Source organism: Cyprinus carpio, chromosome B24 (genome assembly GCF_018340385.1).
Source record: "Cyprinus carpio isolate SPL01 chromosome B24, ASM1834038v1, whole genome shotgun sequence".
In the NCBI taxonomy this organism is placed as follows: Eukaryota; Metazoa; Chordata; class Actinopteri; order Cypriniformes; family Cyprinidae; genus Cyprinus; species Cyprinus carpio.
Window position 1 is genome coordinate 16,552,468 of NC_056620.1, and position 26,504 is coordinate 16,578,971.

The 26,504-nt window shown below is 37.0% G+C and overlaps 1 protein-coding gene across 1 annotated transcript in view; it reads left to right on the top strand.

Moving 5' to 3' along the window:
- The window catches only part of LOC109049148 (disco-interacting protein 2 homolog C-like), a 98,058-nt gene that overhangs the window by 63,996 nt on the left and 7,558 nt on the right, over positions 1 to 26,504 (top strand). The window contains 25 exon segments of the mRNA XM_042751562.1: positions 172 to 325; positions 327 to 352; positions 2,524 to 2,615; positions 3,541 to 3,651; positions 5,613 to 5,736; positions 6,602 to 6,711; positions 8,287 to 8,389; positions 8,501 to 8,565; positions 8,653 to 8,746; positions 9,468 to 9,587; positions 11,102 to 11,216; positions 12,781 to 12,920; positions 13,105 to 13,241; positions 14,308 to 14,516; positions 15,048 to 15,162; positions 15,626 to 15,827; positions 15,943 to 16,052; positions 18,215 to 18,295; positions 19,388 to 19,511; positions 20,024 to 20,145; positions 20,225 to 20,336; positions 20,413 to 20,522; positions 21,010 to 21,140; positions 22,353 to 22,521; positions 23,770 to 23,940. Coding sequence (XP_042607496.1) covers positions 172 to 325; positions 327 to 352; positions 2,524 to 2,615; positions 3,541 to 3,651; positions 5,613 to 5,736; positions 6,602 to 6,711; positions 8,287 to 8,389; positions 8,501 to 8,565; positions 8,653 to 8,746; positions 9,468 to 9,587; positions 11,102 to 11,216; positions 12,781 to 12,920; positions 13,105 to 13,241; positions 14,308 to 14,516; positions 15,048 to 15,162; positions 15,626 to 15,827; positions 15,943 to 16,052; positions 18,215 to 18,295; positions 19,388 to 19,511; positions 20,024 to 20,145; positions 20,225 to 20,336; positions 20,413 to 20,522; positions 21,010 to 21,140; positions 22,353 to 22,521; positions 23,770 to 23,940 — 3,047 coding nt within the window.

Consider the following 26,504-nt stretch of genomic DNA (forward strand, 5'->3'; position numbering starts at 1 on the left):
ATAGAATCAACTAAGTGGTCAGCATTTAATTAAATTTGTCTATGTGATGAGTGATTATTCAAATGAACCGGTGATTCAACAGTTCACGGTTCATTGAAACGAACCAGTTCAACAAAAACAACTATTTTTTGGGCTCCCTGAATGACCATGTTTTTCCTCTTCTGTTTTCAGTCCAGCAGCCCGACCCCAACCAGCCACGACCGGAGGGCTCTCAGATGGTCGCCATTCGAGGGGAACCGCTGGGAGTGGTCACTAATTGGCCACCATCTTTAGAAGCTGCACTGCAACGCTGGGGGACCATCTCGCCCAAAGCGCCCTGCCTGACCAAAACCCACAACAACCGCTACTTACGGTAAAATAACCTTATTTAACTACAGCCATACATATAATGACCATCATCTGCATACAGCCATACTGGAACAAAAAAATAAAATATCTGTAATATTTAATAATAATAATACTATATATTAACTAAAATCTAAAAAAAAATATTTGGACACTCAAGTCATGCATAATTTATGAATGTCTTATTTTTTATTATTATATTGCTATATTTTAAATAAAATCTAAATTTAATTATTTTTCAAACCAGCTAGCATCTGTTTATTTAAAAGAAATAGCACAAAAATTCACAAAAGGACAGTAATCCAGTTTCAAATAATATAAAATATTGTTTAGCATTAAGATAAAAACTATTTAGACAAAAAGTCATGCTTAATACATGAACTTTTAAAAATATATATTTTATTTCATTCCACAAACGTTTCAAAAAAGGATTAAAAGTGAAGTTGGGTACAGAAAAGCTTAATTTGTTTGCAGATGCCACTTGTGTAAATATTTTGTATTAATGCGCTGGTGTTTTAAAGTGTGACAAAAGTGTCCAAACATCTTTGAGCCACCAGATATACTAATATACTTGTGTTCATTTTATGCTAACAGGAATAACCTTGTCTCCTTGTTAATTTATGCACAGTCATGAGAGGGAGATCATTATAGGGCTTGTTTTTTGTCGTGTGTGTGTGTGTGAGGCTCTCAGCTGATTTTACTCAATGAGGATCCTGCCAGCAGCACATCACGGGTGAGAGTGTGAGGAAGGGATTGCAGTGTGTGTGTCTGTAGTGGATTGGTATTCCCTCTTTTCTTTTTTCTTAAAACTGAAAATGAACATAAAACCAAATAAGCAAACAAAAACCAAAACACACAAAAACACACAAAAGCACAGAAACAAACAAAAACACAAACACACACAAAAACAAAAAAATGAAGACAAAAGCCCAGCAGAAAGCCTCCATTGCCTCGGTTTGCAGTGTGAGCCAGAAATTTAATGGCAATGGCTGTTTGTGTGGCATACAAACCCCTCCCCAGAACCCACCAGGGACTATCACCCTCCTTCTCAGCTTGTTAAAAACCTCGCCCAAATCAAAAGAGTAATTAACTTTCCACAGAACGCAGGCGCGGAGCAAGATCGCTATCTCTGCACAGTTTTGCTTTCAGTGGGGTTTCATAGCCACGAGTTAAATCCTGATAACGGCAGGCCAAAAATTCAGCAGGACAGAGGAGATAAACTGCTGAAATGCCCTGTCTGTGACTCTTCCAGATGCTTAAACTTCAAGTAATTTGGTCATTTTGTCCCAATCCATGTTTGCCATTTGCTTGCCTTAGAGTCTATAAAATCTCTTCACGTTTTTCTTTCTTGCAGTTTTCATGCTTACAGTTTTCAAAATGTAGTGTGCCACAAAAGTGTGCCATGCGACTCATGTAAGTCACATGATAGCTTTGTGTGAGGAACAAAATGCAGCTGAATTAATTATTCCCCGAAAATCTTCCTCTCTTGTCTCAAATCTCATTTGTACTTCCACATATTCAAACTGGAAGATCTTGTGTGGTTATGTGTGGTTATGCGACACAGCAGCCAATAGCGTTTCATATTCACGTCAAACTGCAACTTACAATACTGTTCAAAACGTTAGCGGCCAGTTTGATTTATTTTATTTTTTTCTGAAAATAATGAATACTATTATTCAGCAAGGATTCATAGTATTTATAAAGCTACAATGTAATGTGTGTTTTTTATGTATCAGTTCTTTTGAAAAGTATCATAGTTTCTGCAGAATATTAAGCAGCACAAATGGTTTCAATATTGATAATAATAAAAAACGTTTCTTGAGTGTCACATCAGCATTTAGATTACTATAGTATCACGTGGCACTGAAGACTGGAGTAAAGACTGCTGAAAATTCAGTATTACAGGAATAAATTACATTTTAAAATATAATAAAATAGAAACCAGTTGTTTTGATATTTTAATAATTGTAATACTATTTCACAATATTATTGTTTTTACTGTATTTTTGGTCAAATAAATTCTGTCTTGATGAGCAAAAAATATGTCTTTCAAAATCTTGAAAGAATGAATAAATATTTGAATACACTGAGACACAATGAAATTTGATAACTGTAGGGCACTTTTGGTGAACTGCCCCCTTAAGTACGGTTATTTATCATGTACTTCCTTTTGCACAGGCAAGCTTTGGTCTCGGAGCATCAAAGTAGCATACAACATCCTCCACAAACTGGGCACCAAGCAGGAACCTATGGTCCGACCAGGAGACCGGGTGAGTGTGACAGTACTTCTTAGAAACCAGACCACTTCAGTAAAGCACCTCATTAAAGAAATGATCAATACTAGTTAACCTCTACATGCTGTCGATTACCACTGAGAATAATTTGGTATACAGTAATGCACTCTGAATGGAAGTCTATAAGGCAAGGGATGATTGTTAAAATATTGGTATTTTTCAAAATTAACAAGTTGAATTTTAAAGCTGATCAGTGTTAAGAAGATTATTTATGAGAAGTAACTTTTACATTTGCATGTATTCATTTTTAATTGTGTAAAATGATATCTCACACCGCTAAAAGAACGATTTAGATAGCTTCACAACTTAAAGTAATAGTCCACCCAAAAATGAAAATTCTGTCATTATTTACTCATTTTGTCATTACAAATCTATATGACTTTTGTGCTTCTGTGGAAGACAAAAGAAGATGTTTTGAAGAATGTTGGTTACTAAACATTTTCGGTTGCCATTGACTTCCATTGTTTGAACAAAAAATACAATGGAAGTCAATGGTAACCGAAATTGTTTGGTTAAGAAATGCACACAGGTTTGGAATGACATGATTCTGAGTAAATGATGACAGAATTTACATTTTTGGGTGTACTATCACTTTAAAAACAAAATGACACAACATTCGAGCTGCATGTTTCTACATTTAAATGCTTGCACTTTCCATGCAGTTTATGCAATTTTGTCTGTTTTTACATTCTGAGGGATGAGCCGAAATGATTGTGGTAATCGCCAGCATGCTGCAGATGCTGAACATAGAGCATAACTTGTTTTGAACCCAGAACATTCCTTTAATGACAGAGTGGCGTTTCCTGCTGCATGCCTGGGTTTTAAAGCGTGTCCCTGTCAGATTAGCATACACTCGTGTTTGAAGTCTGACATCTTTCCTCTCTTATCATTTCACGAGCAGGTGGCTCTTGTGTTCCCCAACAACGATCCCGCAGCCTTTATGGTCGCCTTTTACGGCTGCCTGCTGGCAGAGGTGGTGCCCGTACCCATTGAAGTGCCACTTACCCGAAAGGTGAGACTCCAAATATACCACCATGAATGACTGTCACGTTTTCAAGCATTCACATCTCGATTTTTGACACCATAACAAGTTATAGCACCTACCCACAATCCTTCTTCCCAGCATGGACTCACATTGTCGAGTGCCAACCTAACAGTCAGTACAGCGCAAAATATTAATATATATTTATTATTCACGTTTAATGGTAAAGTTGTTACAAAGGCCTTCTGGAAACTTGGCCTTGTAAATAATGCAGTGTCTCACTCTCCGGTCTGCTGTCTATTTTTGAGATCCTTTATCTCTTTGGAATGTCAGGGTGAATGTATCAGCGCAGACCCCTCGAGGCTGAGGTATTGCCTAAGATACGTATGTTGAATTTTAGTGGTCGAAGTAAAGGTGGAGAGCAGCTTTGGCAAGAGTCAGTCTGATCCCTTGTCCGTCCAAAAATTCCAGGAAAGGACCTGGAAACTGGCAGAACACTCTCTGGCTTCCTCTGCATGCATTACACTTCGGAAACCAATAAACTTCTGTCCAGTGCCTAATAGCACAGTATTAGTCTTACAGAAGAGTACTGTGCAAGAACCGTGGTCATGTGATTGTGTCCAATGATAATACCATGGTACATCGATGTAGATTCACATCTGTTTTTTATGTATTTGGTCTCCACTTTTATATAGAGCCACTTACAATGCGTTCAGAATATGCAATTTCAAGCATTCCCTGGGAATTGAAACTATAACTTTGGCATGGCATGTGTCACTCTTCACTGTTTGAGCTAGAGGATCACCAATACATGATACTAAATCATTACCATAGGTACTTTGTAAAATATCATGACAGTACCATGTTACATGTGCATAAAACATGGTAATATCGTGGTAGTTTGATATATATTACAGTACTGAATGATTACAATGGTATTTACAAGATATCATGGTACTACCATGTTTTTTTGGATATGTACCATGGTAGTACTTTACCATGGAACTGAAATTATACTCCTGAAATTGTATTTCAGAAAACTTGTTAATATCATGGTATTTTGTTCTAAATGATTAGAATGGTATTTGAGGTATAATGTTACCATGCTACCACACTTACAAAAAAAGTACCATGGTACTACCATGTTTTTGATGTGTTTTGCATGTTGCATGAAAGTGTGCACCTTAAATTGTACTCTTAAAAACAATTTAGTATGATAACGTAGTACTATGATAACAATCAAGCATAGTAGTACTGTGGTAATTCTGAATACTTTTTTTGTAAGGGAACACTGATTAAAAAGTACTGAAGAGGACCATCGCTTTACAATGTTTTTTTACCACGTACATGCATTTCAGTACAAAAAACTTTATAATATCATGGTACTGTGATATATATACCATAGTACTGAATTGTATTTACATGATACTTCAAGGTACTTAAATATTGCGATAGTACCAGACTTAGTAGTACCATGGTACTGAAAAAATAATCCTGAAATCATACTCTAAACACATCCAAAAAGCAATGGTAGTATTACGTTAACAAAAAACCTTAGTAGTGCCGTTGGACCTTTTTTTTGTAAGGGAACTCTGTGTTTTTCAAAGTTTTTGAACTTTAAGGACCATAGTATATTTCAAACTACCATAGTGTTTGTATCTGACAACAAACTGTACCATGGTATCACCATAGTGGATTTTGTAAGGTCATGTCTAAAAACAATGGTGCATTTTGTTGCAAAGTATTTTTTGATATTTTAATATGTAAAAAAAGGTGACATGGACATTTGTCAGGTGGAGGTGATTTTAAAACTTGACCATCCAACATTAAAGAGATATTCAAGCACACTGCAGTATTATGAGTAAACATCATTCCTCAGTGTGCTGTCTGTAATAAGTAGGCCGTCACCTTCCCTGCAGTGTATTTTGCTGCTGTACTGATGATGGATGTTAGCTGGTCTTAGCCTATTTCTCTCTGTGTGTGTGTATTAGGATGCAGGAAGTCAACAGATCGGCTTTCTCCTGGGCAGTTGTGGCGTTACTGTAGCTCTGACCAGTGATGCCTGCCACAAAGGCCTTCCGAAAGGACCCACTGGTGAAATACCACAGTTCAAAGGTCAGTCCGTTCATACACAACTTTATGTAAGTGATGTCTAGTGACACGTAGGCAGACTTGTGATTAGATTTTATTTCAGAATAAAATCTAGTTCACACTCCACGGCTTAAAGGGGTAGTTTACCCAAAAATGAAAATTCTGTCATTAATTACTCACCCTCATGTCGTTCTAAACCCATAAGATCTTTGGAACACAAATTAAGATATTTTTGATGAAATCCGAGAGCTTTCTGACCCTCCATAGACAGCAATGCAACTGAAACGTTCAAGGCCTAGAAATATAGTAAGGGCATCATTAAAAATAGTCCCTGTGACATCAGTGATTCAATGTTAATTTTATGAAGCTACGACAATACTTTTTGTGCACTAAGAAAACAATTATTCAACCATTTCTTCAGTTTCTTCAAATTTATCACAGGAATAAATTGCATTTTAAAATATACTAGAATAGTGAGAGTCTGTGTGGGGCAGCAAGCGAAAATCAAGAGCATGATGGGCCGTATCATGCGTGTGATGCTATCTAAACCAGACTGCTAGCAGTCAGCGTTTTTTGCCCTCTCTAGGCCGCAGTAAGACAAGAGAGGGTATAAATAGAAAATGTAGAGGTAATGAGTCTGATATTGTTGTAATGATTAAGAATTCCTGAGAGGATTGTCATTTAGCCTGAGACGGACTTACTCTCATCCCGACGCACATAGTCATTTAGCCAGTCACACTAATCACTCATGCACTGTCGTTCTTTTGAATGATAATCACCACTAATAATGATAATGATAGTCATGGTTGAATCATCAAGCTGCATGAATATTAATAGAATTGTATGAATATTCATGTTTTCTCTCTGTTTGGTCCCACCCACTCATCAGGATGGCCAAAGCTGCTATGGTTCGTCACAGAATCCAAACACCTGTCCAAGCCGCCACGTGATTGGTTCCCTCACATCAAAGACGCAAATAACGACACCGCCTACATAGAGGTGAGCTAACCCATGGAATTATGACTGTTATGGAAATATCAGTTTATTCAAATCATTTTACTGGCCGTACATACAAATGTTCTCCTGAAATGGAAACCATCAGTCTGGGTTTGTTTTCCATGTGCTGCACCCCACCAACCACTTTAATTGTTTTATGATATCTGATTGGTAGATATTGTATGTCTCGAGCCCCAGAAATCAATATTTCCTATCAGCATGCCAGGCACAGCTGCTTCCATTAGAGAGTCACTGGATAATGGATGATAAATGATTAATGTTGTTTAATTGTGAATCGGGACTCTTGTAGGAGAGGCTGGTTGATGGAGTGGGGCTGGCCTCGTGTTATTGAACCAGTTTTGAGTGAGCTGTCTCAATGTTCTTCACCAGATCCCAGAAATCTGAGAGTCTTTGCAAAGTGGCCAGGTGTCCGATGTCCAGTGATGGCCCAATGTTTGCTTTCCTTTCTACTGTACTGCTTTTCAGTACAGTATGAAGAACATGTTCAAAAGAAAATATATCACAAAGCAAAAGAAAAGAATTTGAATTTTTTATTTTATTTAAAGAAGATATAGCCTTTATTAGGACCATTGGCATTGTTGATTTTTATCATGACATGATGCACATTTTCCTCTGAAAATTCATTCTCATTACTGTAAAGCTCATAAAAGTTATTTTTTACTGTAATTATGGAGGATGAAAAAGTACAGTAAAGTAAAAAGAAATATTATTCATTTAAAATTGTTTCCATCATATTACCATTACTGGAAAGCAAAAAAGCTAATTGTTATATTAGTAATATATAAAAAAAATATTATTATTTAAAGTAAAAAAAAAAAAAATCTATATATATGTATGTGTGTGTGTGTGTGTGTATATATATATATATATATATATATATATATATATATATATATATATATATATATAATGAAAATCAGATTCCCCCAATTATAATTTTTGTTAAGCAAAAAAGCAATTTTTGATTATTTAATATGATATATATATATATATATATATATATATATATATATATATATATATTATATATATATATTATTCTTTATATATTATATATATATTATATATATATATACTATTATTTATTATTGATAAATAAAATATATAAAAAAAATTAAATTACATTGCTTAAATTGTTAAGTATTTATATATAGGAGTATTTGTTGTACTCCCACTATTTTGCTAATTTGAATCAAAATAAACATTGTACTACTGTAATTTAGTTACTGTAGTTACTGTAATTATGTATAATGACAATAATCTAATGAGGATAAAAACCTCAAAGGTTAAATGTCTAGAGGCTTTATGGTAATGAAAATTGTTGCGAAAATGTCAAACTATTTAATAATAATAATAATAATAAAATAGCTTTACTTTATGCAAAATATTATTTCTTATTTTTATATTTTTATTTTAAGGTTAAATATGCCCTGGACATGGCCAGTTTGACATACATCCATACAGTAGTGCGTTAACCGTCGCGCAAACCAAGGGTTTTGATGTGTTGATATTAATGTTAATGATTGACATTTATGACACTCTTGTGTTGATTTCCAGTATAAGACCTGTAAGGATGGGAGTGTTTTGGGTGTGACAGTGACACGGATTGCACTTCTTACACACTGCCAGGCCCTAACGCAGTCTTGTGGATACACAGAGGGTGAGTCCAAAACACACACACCGCATTATACCTCTAGGTCAGTCCATTGTCCTTAAATCTCCCTTCTCAGATGATCATGTAGTAAATCTGTCTTCTCTCTTTGTCTTTCAGCTGAAATCATAGTGAATGTATTGGACTTTAAAAAGGATGTGGGTTTGTGGCACGGCATCCTAACTGTAAGTCATGCTTTAAAAAAAAAAAGTAAACATAAGATCATATGTTCCACATTCAGCGTGTTAATATCTCACTTCCTGTTCCCCCAGAGTGTCATGAACATGATGCATGTAATCAGCATCCCATACTCCCTGATGAAGGTCAACCCTCTGTCCTGGATCCAAAAAGTGTGTCAGTACAAAGGTCTGTCAGTCAATGTTTACACTAAATCCAATTTTTTTGCAAAACTATAACACAACTATAAGTCACATATGATTAAACATATAATATTCCTTAATAATTTTTTGCATAAAAACTAGTCCATTTACTAAGTCCAATTAGTACGACCAAACACAGAAGTATGTAGTATTTTTGTGCAATTTTTCTCACCATGTATTTGACTAAATTACTTAAAAGTAAATCATATTTATTTAAATAATAGTTATTTTTTGGCATCAATAAGAAAACCAACCTAGCTTCCCAATAACATGTAACAAAAATTTGAATATTTATAAAAAACAAAAATGAAACAAAAATATATAATGAAATATTAACAATATAATATTAATAATAACTAATATGCTACAGTATTTTTAACTCTCTTTAAAGTTAAAATCCATGTGTATGCATTGTTTTGTTTTAAAATATCTTTTTGTGTCTAAAATTTAAACTTGATGTAAACAGACTTTGAGTCTAGTAATTTTTCATGAACTATAAACAGCGAAAATTTCTGTATAAATCATTTGTGAATCCTCGCCGAGACCCTTTACTTCGTGATAGTTTATGAAAGATTTACTCAGAAATACGTTTTGCTCATGTTTCATGAATTAATCATATGTAAGGGACAGTGCAATTTGATATGATTTTGGATGTTTCCAATATGGCCATTCTTTTGATATTTCTAGTTCTGTGTGTTTGTGTGCAGCTAAAGTAGCTTGTGTCAAGTCAAGGGATATGCACTGGGCTCTGGTTGCTCACCGAGATCAGAGAGATGTCAACCTGAGCTCCCTGCGCATGCTGGTGGTGGCCGATGGATCCAACCCATGTGAGTTCAGCTAGTGTTTTAACTCTTCCTTTCCGTTTCTTTCCTCTGACACCTGTGTGTTCCTTCTGACAGGAAACAAGCTAAGGGTTAAGCAGCTATTTACACACCCAGCAACCTGGCAAACAAGCTAAAAGCATCATTCATAATAGCGGTCGACCGATATTGGTTTTTTAACAGCCGATGCTGATGCCAATATCTTGGAAAGCAGAGTGGCCATTGGCCGATATAAAGCAGATATAATTTTACAGGGCCGTCAAAATAAAAGTCCCGCCACGAACGCATCGGCCAAACAGAAAAACTTATCGGCCGATGCCGATATTTGAAAAATGCCAAATATCGGCCGATATATCGGTCGACCACTAATTCATAAGTATCTTGTATAAACATCTATAGACTCATATTTGGCCTCTGGGATTATAACTTACAGAAGAGATGAGTCAAGCTAGATGATGCCCAGAAGCCGTTTCCTTACGTATACAAATACATAGTACACAAATGGACACACTAAAGGACAAAACGTTCCTTCTGCTGCCTATTTCATCCAAATGCCAATGTAAATGCCAGTAAGATACAGTGAATGTGTTTCTGATGGAAAATTCAGGAAGCCAAACTGTTTTAAGGGGTCATATGAGGGGAAACAGGATTGTTCTTGGTCTTTTGAGATGAAGATATTGATGTGCTGTGTAGCTGAACATTTACAATGCAAGCATCTCTTTCTAGTCCAAGAACAATTGGGTGAATCTCACAAAAATGCATATTTCAATCCAAAAGAAAATAGGACGAAGATTTTTGGAAGAAGCCTATATATGGACTGATAATATTTTATTTATCAGTAGCTTACTGAAAAATATCATTAATGCAATGCATAATAAATAGATATTTTTTTTTAAAAATAATTTCAATGATAAAGTATAAAAATTGCAGTAATATTTTTTACTGAATTTTAAATAAAAATATATTTTTATTACTGTAATGACAATGAAATGTTTAATTTCTTAAATGTATGTATTTATCACGATAATGATAGTTTTAGAGAAAGTTGTATTTAATTGTAATAAAATTAATGACACAATGCAGTACGTTTAATTGTGATATAAATAGACTTGATTTTCTTTATTATTTTAAAATTTCCTTTTTTAATTTTGTTTTTAGAGTGAAATATGTCCTTAGAAAACACAGATTTATATATTCAAATGTATTCTGTTATTTGGCCCATCATGAAGGACTAAAATGTGAACAATCACAATAGAAGTAATTTACATATAGAAATCTTAAAGGTGCAGTAGCAAAAAAAACAAAAAAAAACAACAACTTTGTTTCAAGAAACCTCAAACTAGCAAAAGTAGTCTTCAGGATGAGGAAAAATGGATACAATATGGCCCCCTTAAACTGGATTTTTTTTTTAGTTAACTGTCACTTGAGTTAGAATTTGTCTAAAGGTGAGAACTGTTTTAAATGTCATGTAAGACAGGCTTCACATTATAGTATGTAACGCTCTCTCTCGTTCTCTGCAGGGTCCATCTCATCGTGTGACGCGTTCCTCAATGTCTTCCAGAGTAAAGGTCTGCGGCCAGAGGTCATCTGTCCATGTGCCAGCTCAGCTGAAGCCCTCACCGTGGCCATCAGGAGGTGGGAGGAGTGCTGACACATTGACCATTCACTCACCCTGTAACTTCAGCTCGTTTTCATAAACTCTCTTTTCCATCCAAAACATTTAGATCATTCTGTTCTGCTGTTACGAGTTTCATAAGCCCCTTAAAAATAGGGAAAAATAACAGAAATATGGGCACAAACCATTTTTCTGTTGGTCATACAGACAGATTGAAGTTGATGGTTCATCGAGAGAGATTTACTGAAGCCTGTGCATGTCTTCAATGCAATTTTCCAAAACCATTTTAAGAAAATAATGTTTTTTTAGGCTGCCTCCATAATTGCAGCCCTGAATAGTCCTGACATCTTTGCTTTGTGTCCAAACTGGTGACAGAACGCAGAGCATGTGGTTTTCATCCATCGCTGGACGTTTTTACAGACCTTCTCTCTGTCACAATGAATTTGAGGATGAGAACAGCTTGTATGAATTTGAACAAAAAGTGAAATGAATTGAATGCTAATAAAAGAGCCTGGTGTCACAGATGAAAACATCACTGTCTAGTGAAGTCAGGGGGGAAAAGTTGATTCAAAGGTGACGGACAATACGTAATTCCGCTGTTTCTGTCATCAAAGAAGTTACGTCATCGTCATTTGTGGATTTACAGAGCAAACTAATCGTAACCTCATTTTTCACCCTTCGCACACATTTGCTTTGGGCCATGTGGTTCACAGAATAATTCTCGCTCTGGTAATAATTTCCTTCCTCGTTATACTGTATCTCATTCTCATTTCAGCTTTAGATGGTCCAACATTTCTGCACTTCTGCTCTGTTCCAAAACTTAATGGACTGCCTACCTAGACAGCATTTAAAGCGTCAAACAGTATACATACAACCAACACGATGGCTGTTAGAAAAAAAACATTATGCCACCTTCTAATATACCTAATTTTTAGAAAAAAAATTGCATTGTGCAATCACCCAATATGCTTTGCAGGAATGATCAGCTATAAATATATATTCAGTATTGCTAAAAAAATAAAAATAAATAAAATGGTGAATGTGATTTCCACATCAGTTTCTTGTAATGTTCCTTAAAAGGCAGCTCCCTATGCAGTGTGCAGACAGCAAGGCAGCACACAAGTTTTGGAACAGAGCTATTATTTCCAGCATACTTCATCGGCACACCCTGTTTTATGTATTTTTGCTGAAATGAAGCTTGCTGTACCTTGCCAGAATCTCTGTTAGCTCACACGGGTGTCTTTTAGAGGACATTATGTGTGGGTGGGGCTTAGTGCTGTCCATAAGATCTGGTTGCACCAATCATCTTCTTCATCAGAACTAGTTGAACCAATCAGCTTCTTTCTAAGGTTTACGTTGCATTATAGTCAATATGAGGACATTATATGGACATTAGAGGATATTACAGGATCTGTGGGCAGGGCTTAGTCTTATCTATCAGATCTAGTTGGACCAATCAGCTTCTTCTTCATCAAAACTAGTTGGACTGATCAGCTTCTTCTTCTTCAGGTTTACACTGCATAAGAGTCACTGTGAAATAATTCCATATATTGCTGTAATCTGGAATTTTATTTCACATTTTAGGCCTACGGACGACAGTAACCAGCCGCCGGGTCGAGGAGTGCTATCTATGCAGGGTCTGAGCTACGGTGTCATCAGAGTGGACTCAGAAGAGCGTCTCTCCGTACTCACTGTACAGGATGTGGGCACTGTGATGCCAGGAGGTACACATATATTCATGCATGAATGGTTCTGAGAACGTCTAAAATGTGGCTTTATACATATTGTTGTACGTTTAGTGTTAATGCAATCAGAAGAGAGCGCTGTGTAATGTATGCCTCTCTCTGTGTGCTGTATTTACTGCTTCATAAAGTGCGTAATGTGTTTATTGATGTTGTGTATGTGCAGCTCTGATGTGTGTGGTCAAACCAGAGGGAGTTCCTCAGCTGTGCCGAACAGATGAGATCGGAGAGCTGTGTGTGTGTTCCATCGCCACGGGAATGTCATATTATGGGCTCTCGGGCATGACAAAAAACACCTTTGAGGTTTGTGTCCTATCAGAGCGAGATCGATTTGGCTGTAGTTAGGCGGATTCTCCTACCCAGAATCCCCAGACCTCTGCTCGAACAGATGCTAAAGTGCTCCGATCAAAGTCTTTTCCTTGGCTTGTTTGTTAAATTGCTCTGAAATAATATGTAGGGCATTTTCAGTTGACACAGAGTCTGATATCTGAAGCCTGTTTTCACCTAAAGTAAAACAATAAAACAGCAGATAGTGAGATTAAGTTTCTAAAAAATTAAATCACAAATTTGAGAGACAGTATGATGTCATACTATGAGATGTTAAGTGCCAGTTGTAAGATATCAAGTTGAATTTGTGAGATAAAATGTCATAATTTTAAGAAACAGTTGCAGTTGTGAGATTAAATGACACAATATGAAATAGTCCCAATTATGAGAAACAAAGTTGCAGTTGTGAGACATTAAGTCACAATTGTCGCAATTGCCAGATATGAAGTCACAATTGTGAGATAAAACTTTTTGTGTGATAAAATGTTGCAATTATGAGACATAAAGTCGAAATTTTGATATACAGTATCAAGTTGCAGTTGTGACTTGTGCGATATTAAGTTGCAATTTTGTGATAAAATGTCACAATTGTGAGATATGAAGTTGCAGCTGTTGCAGTTATGAGAAACAAAGTTGCAGTTGTGCGATATTACGTGGCAACTGTCAAATATGAATTCGCAGTTGTGAGATATGAAGTCGCAATTGTGATATAAAACAAAAAACTAAAATTCAAGTACTTCTTCCTCACAAAGGTGGAAGCAGACTGCAATGAATATGACTAAATGACACAAAAGTTTCACTCCAAAACTATTTAGCTACCAAAAATGTTTTGTTAAATTGTATGGTAGCAAAATAATTAACATTTTCACTAGCCTCTGAATAAAATAAAGAGACGTACAGCGAATCTTGGGCAGTTTTAGCTATTTTTTCTAAATTTCTGTCATTTACGAAGTCTAATTTTGTTAAACTACATTAATTCTAGAAGTCTAAGTTTACAAATGTATAGTTTTATCTTAAACTTTGGCTTTTGTTTTGCTGTCAGGTCTTCCCCATGACCAGTTCTGGGGCTCCTATCAGTGAGTACCCCTTCACTCGGACAGGGCTGCTGGGCTTCATAGGCCCAGGTGGGCTGGTGTTTGTCTCTGGAAAGATGGATGGGCTGATGGTGGTGAGCGGACGGAGACACAACGCTGATGATATTGTCGCAACAGCGCTGGCAGTGGAGCCCATGAAGTTTGTGTACAGGGGCAGGTGAGAACACAACAAAAACAAACAAACAAACAAAGCGTGTTCTTTTTTTGTCATCAAAGAACGGGTGATATATATAGCACATGAGCTTGTTTGCTGTGGACATGCAGAGTGCAAATTAAATGGATTCAACACCTGCTGAGGCGGCAAAAGCGAGAGCGTGTTATAATTAACTCTAATTTAGTATTACAATGTTATAATAATTTTTTTTTATACATATTTTATTGACATTTTTAAATCTTATTAATCTTTTAAAAAATGATAAGTGTGTGTATGTGTATATATGTTAATAATCATGAAAATTATTGTTATAATTCGAAATTTTATTAAAGTTAATTAATACTTAATAATAAGTATATGTAATTTTAACTATAACAATTACTATAATTATTATTGTTAATTTAATTATTCATTATAATAATAATGTTCAGTATATCGCGGTCACTAACATGGGCAGTTCATGAGATGTTTCGTGTGTTGGTCTGGAGCTGGATTTTCAGGCTCTGAATCTCTTTTCTGCATCTCTGTCTTCAGGATAGCTGTATTTTCTGTGACGGTCCTGCATGACGAGAGAATTGTGGTTGTAGCCGAGCAGCGGCCGGACTCCACAGAGGAGGACAGCTTCCAGTGGATGAGTCGTGTGCTGCAGGTATTTGTCCTTTTTATACCCACCCTTGCCGATCGATTTGGGCAGCGGCGACTTGCTATTCCTATCCAGTCTGCCAGGAGTCACCTTAATCGCTACATAACCCCAGTCACCATCCAAACTGAATTAGAGATCTCGCTACTGCTGACTTGTGTACTTTCTGTCAGCACTTTACGAGTCTTTACTGGCATGTAAAAATAACAAGATGCACTCAGGCACGCAGGCTGGCCTTCATTTCCACACACCCAGACAGTTCCATTCCGCTCTTTTGTTGTAGGTCATTAATCTTGCAAATATGGCATTTTTTCCTTCCACTTCCTGAATTCCCGTTTGGTAATTTGGTTCTCCCTGAGGCATCGGTAAAGGTCAGCGACTGCATCAGATCTCAGCTGGCAGCCTCTTCTCGGCTCCTTGCAAACTCTATTTTTAAACCTCACCTGACAATCCAATACGTCTCTTTCTTCAGGCGATAGACAGCATCCACAACGTCGGGGTGTTTTGCTTGGCATTGGTGCCCGCTAACACCCTTCCCAAAACTCCTCTGGGAGGGATCCACCTGTCGGAGACCAAGCAGCTGTTTTTGGAAGGCTCCCTGCATCCCTGTAACGTCCTAATGTGCCCTCACACCTGCGTCACCAACCTGCCCAAACCCAGACAGAAACAGCCAGGTCTGTCTGCGGCAAGGTCACTTTGGATGTTGTACAAAATTAGAACTGTCAGAAAAGCTGTGTGTGTGTTGTGGACTGTTTGTTTGTGATGATCATCCTCTGCTCGCTCCTGCAGAGATTGGCCCCGCCTCTGTGATGGTGGGAAACCTGGTCTCAGGGAAGAGGATCGCTCAGGCCAGTGGCAGAGATCTGGGCCAGATCGAAGACAATGATCAGGCAAGAAAGGTGTGTGTGTGGTAACACGGGGCCTCGATTTTCATCCATCATTCTTTCTCCCTTCCCTCTTATTCATTCCTCACCTCCAGCAAACAGAGTCCCATCTAGCCAAGAATAGAGACAAAATAAGAGCATATTTGTGTTTAAATAGATTTAAATAACTGATGCTGAGAGATATAAGCTGCTTTAGGGTGTTTTATAATTGCTCTCAGAGGAGATGTAGCACACAGGTCCAAAACTGAGAAATAAAGTTAAGAAACTGTATTTTGCTCAGTATTTTTTGATAAATATATATAGTTATATTTTTAGTTATATATTTATATATACAATAATCTTTAAATTTATGTTGCATTTTTATTTGACACATAAATATATATATATATATATATATATATATATATATATATATATATATATATATATATATATAATTAATATAATTAATATTATTAACATTTTCTTGTCCAAAAATATATATATTAAACAGTAATAGAAATTCAAACAATGCATAAATATATATGTGTGTGTGTGTGTGTGTATATAAAATCATTTTTTAAAAATAGTTGTTTGTTGCCTCTAGTCATTTTTTTCAGCATAAAATATGAGATGATTCATACTCCTGCAGCTGTCATAAAAACGTGTAGACAGATTGTGATTTTCCTCCCTGTGTTTTCATTTTGGCGGCTTAATGTTAGGAATGTTGGATAATTTTAGGCCTCTTAATTAAACCTCTGATAGTACATTTTCCAAGTTACTTGACGATGGGTGAGTCACAACAGATGTTTTTCTTTAGTAGCCAGGGTGGATTTGAATCTCTTGTGTCACTTACATCAGCGAGAGTCAGATAATCAATCTTACAATTCCACTTAAACATGTTGCAGTCCCTTATAAAGTTACCGGCCAACTTATTACACGCGTTTGGCACCCACCGAGTGTTCATTTTGGACCCACTGTGTGGCACGCAGTAATTGTCCCAACTGGATCTGTGGTAGAGGAACTGACCCCTGACAGCTTGTCAGACCTCTTGCTCTCAGCCAGGGTTGTTTCATACCCGACCCCTACAGAGAGCATTCTGGGAAACTGTTAAAACATTATGTCACCGAATCAGAACTTCACAATTTTGTGCTTCTAAAACGTTCCTTTTTGCCACTTGAAAGTTAGCATTTTGCAGAATATGAAAAGTACTCCATTAGAATAGTGATTGCATGCTGGGCTCTGTTTGGGAGGCATGATTTGGTTGTTTTTTGTGCAGTTAGTGTTGAGTTGATGTCTTTGGTTTTGCAGTGCTGTCAGTCAACCACCTCAACACAAATCCAATCCATTACTCTGCCCTCTCAGGCTGAAAGATGGCAGCCATTATTCCGTCAGCATGTCTGCTGTGCACCACACCATAACCTTAACACACACACAGCTGTCGGCCGCACACACAAACCACATATGCTCACACACATTCGAACAAACATGTGCACATACCCAAAAGTGCACACACACACACATAGTACCGCAACAGTTGTTGGCTGCTGCCTCTTGCATGCCTTCCTCATCCTCTCTCTTTCGCTCATTCCTTCACACCCTTCCAGCCCTGCATGGGTATGCGCTGTCTGACACTGACAAATGTTACCTTCGCCATCTGCTCCGCTTAAAGAAACACTTGTCTATTTTCCATTTTTACACCCCCAAGCTTGTGTTGTTGTTTTTTTTGGTTGCTTCCATCCATTCATGCCTATGAAAATCGGGCCCGTTGAGTGAATGGAAATGGTTTTATTTCATTCTTCTAAGAGGAGGAATGCGATCCAATGTGAGAATAACTCTAGGAGATGAGGTAACACATGACTGCATTCACTTCCAACCTTCAGATAACACCGGCGCCGCTTGCTAATGACTTTAACAGGTCTTGCTAATTGCAAAAAAGCATCCTGTGTTTAACAGTTACTCTTTAAATGTCATGTTACTTTTATAATATTGCATTTGGCAAAACAATAGATTGAATCAGGCTTGTTTAACACCCACCTACTCATTTGCAAACAATTAAAACAAACTGTATTAACATTTTCTGATTCAACTTATGAATAATGATATGGCACTTTGAGAATATTATACAATCTCCATTAAATACTTAAATATATAGGATTTTGTAATAATCATATTGGACTTCCTTTTTCCACACATAGTTCCTCTTCCTGTCTGAGGTGTTGCAGTGGAGAGCCCAGACCACTCCTGATCACGTGCTCTTCACCCTCCTCAGCTCAAGGGTATGATGTGTATTTGATATTATATATTATATATTTTCTTTTAAAATATATTCTTCCTTTAAATTAATTAATAAAATATAAAATGTATATATACATACATTAGAAGTTTGGAGTGGGTATGATGATTTTTAATTTATTTATTAATTTATTATTTATTTATTTATTCTTTAAAGTCTGCTCACCAAATATGCATTTATTTGATGAAAAATAAAGTGAAAACCGTAATACTGTAAAATATTATTACATTTTAAAATAAGAAAAGTTTGGGGTCAGCAAGTTTTAATAAATTCATTTTTTTTCATGAAGTCTGCTCACCAAATCTTCATTTATTTGATAAAATATATATTGTAAAATATTATTACAATTTAAAATAACTACTTTCTTTTGTAATAGAATTTCAAATGTAATTTATTCCTGTGATGCCAAGCTGAATTTTCAGCATCATTGCTCCAGTCTTCAGTGTCACACGATCCTTCAGAAATCATTCTAATATGCTAATTTGGTGCTCAAGAAACATCTGTTATTATGGAATGCAGTTGCGCTTACGATTGTTTTGAAAACTTTAGATTTTTTTTTTTTTTTCAGAAATCTTTCATAAATAGAAAGTTCAAAAGAACAGCATATATATACTGTATACACATATAGTTTTTAAAAAATATTTGTATATATATCTAAGAATTTAAATATTTGTTTATTAAATATATTCTATTCTATATATATATATATTGCATTATTTAAGTATATATTAGTTTTTTTTTTTTTATTAAACAAAAATACTTTTAATTAAAGAATACAACTAGTATTCTGGGTGTCAGCTAAATATTAAACTTGTTTTCAAGTGTAGTCCTACAAAGAAATGCCTTCTATCGTTTCTGCACCGTTTCCCCCCTCTAGGGACCAGGAATTGGTTTCATAAAGGATGTTGCCCTTGTTTTTTCAAGGGATACGTTTTTTAATATACTAAATATGCGGCCATTTATCATCGCAGTCTATTTTGAACACCACATGCCCTCCATAGAAAAGTTGTGATAACTCATTCTGAACTGAGAACTGTGAGGAAACTGACATATTTGTGTATGTGTGTGAATGTAGGGAACAGTCCTGAGCTCACTGACGTGTCTTCAGTTGCATAAGCGGGCGGAGAAGATAGCAGCCATGTTGATGGAACGAGGCCACCTGCAGGACGGTGATCACGTTGCGCTGGTGTACCCGCCTGGTACGACACCATCAGTTACAGATCTACAACTCTAAATCTGTGATCAGTCCAATTATATTCATATTCTTATACACGGGGGTCTCAAATTATGTGGCATCAGGTGAACCGTTAAGCGGTTCAGTGCAGTAAACATGTCTAAGATTAGGACACCAGACATTTGACTTGGATATAATGGACAGAACTTATTTAAATGGATAGTTCATCCAAAAATTAAAATTCTGTAATTTACTCACCCTCAAGTTGTTCCAACCCAGTATGAGTGTCTTTCTTCTGTTGAACACAAAAGAAGATATTTTGAAGAATGTTGGCAACCAAAGAGTTGACGGTAGCCATTGACTGCCATAGTATTTTTCTTTCATACTGAGGAAGTCAATGGCTACCGTCAACTGCTCAGCTGTCTCTTTAAATGTACTTGATACTTGAGAGACCCAATGAAAGTAGCGGATCATTTAAGACCAGTAATCTAGTATAAAATGTTAAAATCTGCTCATATATGCATTTTTAATTTACAGGAATCGATTTGATCGCTGCCTTTTACGGATGCTTGTATGCCGGCTGTGTACCAATTACAGTGCGACCCCCACACCCACAGAACATCGCCACCACCCTGCCCACTGTGAAAATGATTGTGGAAGTGGGTGTTGAAATGAAATCCTTCCTTATATTATTTGATATGTTAAAAAATGGCCGCTAACGTATGAATTTGTGTTCAGGTGAGCCGATCGGCCTGTGTGATGACCTCACAGGTCATTTGCAAGCTCCTAAAGTCAAAGGAGGCATCTGCCGCAGTGGACGTCAGGTCGTGGCCTCCTGTTCTGGACACAGGTGAGAGTGGGTCAAAGGTCAGATGGCTTCTTAATGTCTAAATGAACATTCATTTAATATCTTACATGATTTCCAGATGATCTGCCAAAGAAGAAGCCCCCTCAGCTCTACAAACCCTCCAATCCAGACACGCTGGCTTACTTGGACTTCAGCGTCTCCACTACCGGGATGCTTGCAGGAGTAAAGGTGAGTTTTAATCATCCCTTGTTGTGTGTAATAAGAAACCCCTGCTCTTTGTTTCCCCAACACAAAAAAACAGGAAGAAAACGTTTGAAAACTCATCTCACAGACATAAAACCCTCTCAGTTAGCCGCTGGTGAAATCAGGTGTCTTATGCACAGAGGAACTTTCTTCTTTATTGTTTAGAGATGAAAACCAGGTTTTGAACAGGCAGCCGCTATTGTGTCATAGGAGCCACGAGTGTTTGCAGAGACCACCCAGTATTGTGTAGTTCTTCTGTTCTTTAGACCAAGAACTGATCTGTTCAGTCCCTTTGGAAGTCCTGTTCAACCCCATACACTTCTGTTTGCTAGCATTTCCATATGACAGCCCACAAAATAACTCGAGAGTCCTCATTGTCTCATTATGAATAAAATAAAGCACAGCTGAATGGCGTATTATGGATTTATTTAACTGTATTAATTATATATGTATTTGAATTTCATCTTCTCAGATGTCCCACACAGCCACCAGTGCCTTTTGCCGCTCTATAAAGCTCCAGTGTGAGTTGTATCCCTCTCGTGAGGTGGCCATCTGCCTGGATCCGTACTGTGGCCTCGGCTTTGTCCTCTGGTGCCTCTGCAGGTGAGAGACGTCGCCTGATGCAATCACAGTCATCCTAATAGAGCAGGTTAAAGGCCTGGTCACACCAAACATGGAAAAACGTACAACAAGATTTTAACAGGAAACAGTGCATCTTTATGAACTCATTCACATCGTGTCCGCAGTTTTGTCGATTTGTCTTTTTCAAAGGAATGTTTAGGGTTCAATACAAGTTTAGCTCTGTTTCCTAAGAAAATTATTTCCATCCCTCAGTTTGTAAAAACAAGTAATAATTGTATTTACTGTTAGAATGGAAAACTGTGGGGCAAGCCAATGCACGAAATAAATGATAAAATATTCTCTATTAGACTCTATTAAAAAACATGAAAAATCTTACTGATCCCAAACTTTTGAACCGCAGTATACATTATTTTAAATAAATTCAATTAATTTAAATAAAGTTTATTCATTTATTTACATATTTATGGAGAACCTTTACTTAAGTGCTTTACAGAAAAAATATATATTAATAGTGTAAAATGCAGAAAACATGGGATAACGTGTCTTATTTTAGTTTGCACTTATTTAGTTTTAATATATCTTTTTCAAATATCTTCCAACTAGACTTTGAGCATGCAAAATTTCTTTTTACAAGACTTAATTATGTATACTTTATATACATGAGGTTTTAATCACTAATCTTGGCTGTCTAAAGTTGCAATTGCAATTTTGCAATATGCAATTTTCACCACTTGTAAATTAAATAAAACTGATTTTTTTTCCCAGAAGAATGAATAACTACAAGTTCACTCAGTTATGAGTCGGTTGTGTAATGAAGACAATAATTAAAACTGAGCAACAGTTCAAAATGTGGCCACAGATGCACTGTTTTTTTTTAGTTGTTCGGATGTGTAACAATTCAATCATACAGTTACAGTTCATCATTGGAGTATTTTATATTTCTCTGGCATTTAGTCGCATCAGTGAAACAAATGCTCTGCAGGCAGGCGAGCCGCACAAGTATTGAACTGCTTCCTTGAAAAATCTTGGTTTTGTGCTGCGTTCACACAAGTGTGTGTTTTTATGCTGTGCTGTGTCTCCTCTAGCGTAAAGTGTGTGCTCAGCTCCTGTCTCGCTTGACTGATGTGTTGTTCTCCCAATGTGTCTTATTTGTCAGGGTGGGCAGGTTCCTCCGCTCTTGTGTTGCATGGTGGTAACTTTGTGTTTTCTTCTGTCTCTTCCCACTGGGTGAAGTGTGTATTCAGGGCATCAGTCCATCTTGATTCCCCCGTCCGAGCTGGAGGTGAACCCCGCTCTGTGGCTGCTGGCTGTCAGTCAGTTTCGGGTCAGAGACACGTTCTGTTCGTACTCCGTCATGGAGCTTTGCACCAAAGGGTTGGGCCTGCAGACAGAATCCCTCAAGGTACCAGATTCTCTCTAAAGTGTCAACTGTTCGCTATCTTTCCTTCCTGAGGAAGCTCTGAAGCCATTTTTATGTTATATTAGGTTCGATTTCATGTTATATTTGCAGCAGTGACAGAAGGTGATTGTTGGTGGTCTTGTGTGTGTGTGTGTGTGTTCTGTGTTCAGGAGGTGTGACTGTGTGTAATTAACGTCTGTTCTGAGTTAGTGAAGGAAAGGCTATCCGTGCCTCCTGGCGAGCCTGTCTTGTAAAATCTTGTTTTATTTACTCTGATTTAGTCATTGAGATTGCCATAGTTACGAACTGCAGTCTGGAGCCGAGTACAGTTTATAAACATCGCAACGATCAATGAGGAGGAAAAATGAGAAATTTTTTGGTTGGTATAATGAGGTAGAACTGTGAAAATGTTTTCTTTTACCCAGACTTTGTCTTTTCAGCTCCTTCGGCTCTTCTTTAAATGGAGCTTAAAGAAAAACATTATAATAAATAAAGGGCCCTATCATACACCCGGCGCAATGCGGCGCAAGTGTTTTTGCTAGTTTCAGCCCGACGCAGTTCTCATTTTCCAGTCCTGCATTGCGTTGTTTAAATAGCAAATGCGTTTGTGTCCATTTGTGCGCCCATGGGCGTGCTGGTCTGAAAACGAGGTGTGTTCAGGTGCATTGCTGGTGTGTTGCTATTTTGAGGAACTGAAAATAGACTGCGCCATAGACCAACTCACACCTGATTTAAAGTCTGGCGCAATGTTTTTCTTTGTTATTTAAAGAGCGCGTTAGTATAGGCGGGTCAGCAGCACACAAACATGCCAAATATTAAAAATTAAAGGATTACAATGCAAAAGATAGAAAGATATTGTGTAGGCTACATAAATATAAAAATGCCTACATGTTATTATGAATAGTCATCGCATGTATCAGAATTAGGCTATCTATTTGCTCCCGCACGAGCAGCTCCGTTTCCTCTCTAGAGACGCGTTCTGTCTTTGCGCTTGCAAATTCCGCTGTGTAAATAGCAAATCCGGCATAGCACGAGCGCAACTAGCTCTTAAAGGGACTGGGAGATGAGACTGATTAGAATTATTAATGCTGTTGTATTTATGTATTGTTTTATCTTTTTCAAAAATGTTGTAAGTTAAATATATATTATTATTTATTTTTAATAGCACTAAATGTTTTGGTTACACTTGACAAAATGTAAAGGTGGGTGACTCATTTGCTCTTTCTCTGTCTTTCTCTGTTCTGTCGCTAATCCCGTGGACTTGACCTGTCCCGCGTGAGGACGTGTGTGGTCGTCGCTGAGGAGAGGCCCAGGATAGCTCTCACCCAGTCCTTCTCCAAGCTCTTTAAAGACCTGGGCCTGCACCCACGAGCCGTCAGCACTTCCTTCGGATGTAGAGTGAACCTGGCCATCTGCCTGCAGGTTAGTGTGTGTGTCAGCAGTTAATCTAGTGCTGACCAGAAAACACGAGGCACAGATTGGGCCGTAATCCCAATCCCAGCGTTATTTTAGCAAGCCAACTGCAGCCGGATTAGTGTTTGGACTTTGCGAGAGGATTTCGCTGTGCCTTTAGTTTGCGTTCTGAGTGAGAGTAGTGCAGCATTATTGGATATCCTGAGGTTGTGGAGGTAAATTCAGGTCACCGCTCAAGTGAACGTATATGTAGAACACATGTCAAAAATAGTACTTGTCAACTGATATGGGGTTTTCCAAAGCTGCTGCTGAGTAGTGTGGCCAGTTGATGATATAATGCTGGTATGTTATTCATATACTCATTCAATATTGCTATTTTTACTGTATTTTTGATCAAATAAATGCAGCCTTGGTAAGCAAAAACATTAAAAACCGTACTGACCCCAAATGTTTAAATAGTACTGTATGAAATATAATCAGCATTTCCCATTCATTTATTTATTTGGTAAGTATCTATGCATTAAGTGGGGTAATGTACAATCAGATGGCCTTTGTCATGAAATAAACCTTCTAACACAAGACTGTGAGAATTTGTTTCAGAATAAGAGCAGTTATATCTTCCACCCACCTGCTTTCATGAAGAATTTTTGTTACCAGGCAAAAAGCACCACACCACTCAGTCATACTACAGATGTTTCTATGGTTACATACTAGAGATATGAATTATTTTACACCCAGGAGTCTAATGACCATTAAATCATAAATACTCAGAACAACCTCACAGGCAAAAATGAGAAGCTTTGAGTTCAACTAAAGTCAAAATGAATAAAATCTTACAATATTATTATATATAATATATAATTACAGTAGTCAACATTTAAAGTGGAAAGCAAAACCTTTCATCAAAGTCGTCCTAAAACCTTAGGACAACTTTGATTAAACTTTTTGATCCACTTCAAATGTTGACAACTGTATAATCTAATTATAATATAGATATAGTTTAGATATAATCTCATTATAATATAAATATAATCTAAAACATGACATCAGCTGCTAAGAAAAATAATTAGAAATTATTTTAGTTAAAATTGAAGTGTGTATATATATATATATAAATATATATATATATATATATATATATATATATATATATATATATATATATATAACTGTAAATATTATATTTACATACTGTATAAGACTGTGTCAGCCAGGAAAAATAATATTGATTAACAATATCTTCACTTTTTATTTTGACACTCTGCATGTTGTTTTTTGTCCCACATGGCTCTCATCTCCTCCTTTTGTATTTCATATTTATTCCTTTTCTTTGTCACATCCATAAATCTTCCTCTTTCCTCACTCTCTCCCCGTCTCTCATCTGCTCACTGGCTGTTGTAGCCCCACAGGCTCGGGAAGCTTGCGGATCAGGTAGGGAAGTCCAAACACTCCCTGCTCGATCTAGCACAGGGTGTGGAATGGGGTCCGACTTAAGCCTTTTTACCCCTCAGCTGCTGGGCTCTTGATCCTTGCGGTGTGTGGCTTTTGCTAATGTAGTGGAAGTGATCGGCTGGATCAGTCCCAATCAGTGTGACTAATTTATCAGACTAATGGCTGACCTAAAGAGCTGCTTTCCTGGACTCAGTTTTGAACAGGAAAGATGCCCTCGGTTTGATCTTACCTCAGAGCAGTGAGATCCAACCCTCCCCATGTGAGATTGCCGCTCACCTGGACTTACATCGGGGTTAAGAGTTGCGTCTTACTGTGCAGCTGCAGTCATTAGTAGTGTTCCCATAGTGTAGAGCTCTATAATCACGGCCATTAGGTGGAATCGTGCTTCCCCTTCCTCATCCTCCACATTGTTTTGCCGTGACATCACAAACACAAGGGGCTTTGTTCGGAACAGGAGTGCCTACACATGAAATATCACAGACTCCAGCACTGTGTGAGTCAGTGATCTGAAATGCGTCTCTAAGGACCATGTCTTGTCAACAGAGCCGATTGTACTTCAGACACAGGGGGACCTCTGCTGGCCTGTCTCTGTTTGTGAACTACATATAATAGAGTGCTGGCGGAATGACTTGTTTTTTGTAGGATAAAACCTGAAATCAAGCATTTTTTATCACTTCAGGATTCATCGTCCCAAAGTCAATGGTTAAAAGGTCTGAAATTACGTCTAGACAAGCCCAAGATATTTTCACATTTTATTCTATGAGATAAAATACATTAAAAATAACAGCTTTTTAAAACTTTTGACTTGTCTTGAAAAAGGCATTTGCTACGAAGTGGATTGTCTGGGACATTAAAGGGATAGTTCCCTCAAAAATGAAAATATTCCATTAACTACACAAAATTACGGTCAAACCACTGATGTCACATGGACTGTTTAAGTTTATATTCTCGTAGCTTCATAACATTACGGTCAAACCACTGATGTCACATGGACTGTTTTAACAATGTGCTTGCTATGTTTCTGGGCCCTGAACGTGTCAGTTGCGTTGCTGTCTATGCAAGGTTAGAAAGCTCTCAGATTTCATCAAAAATATCTGAATTTGTGTTCCGAAGATGAACGA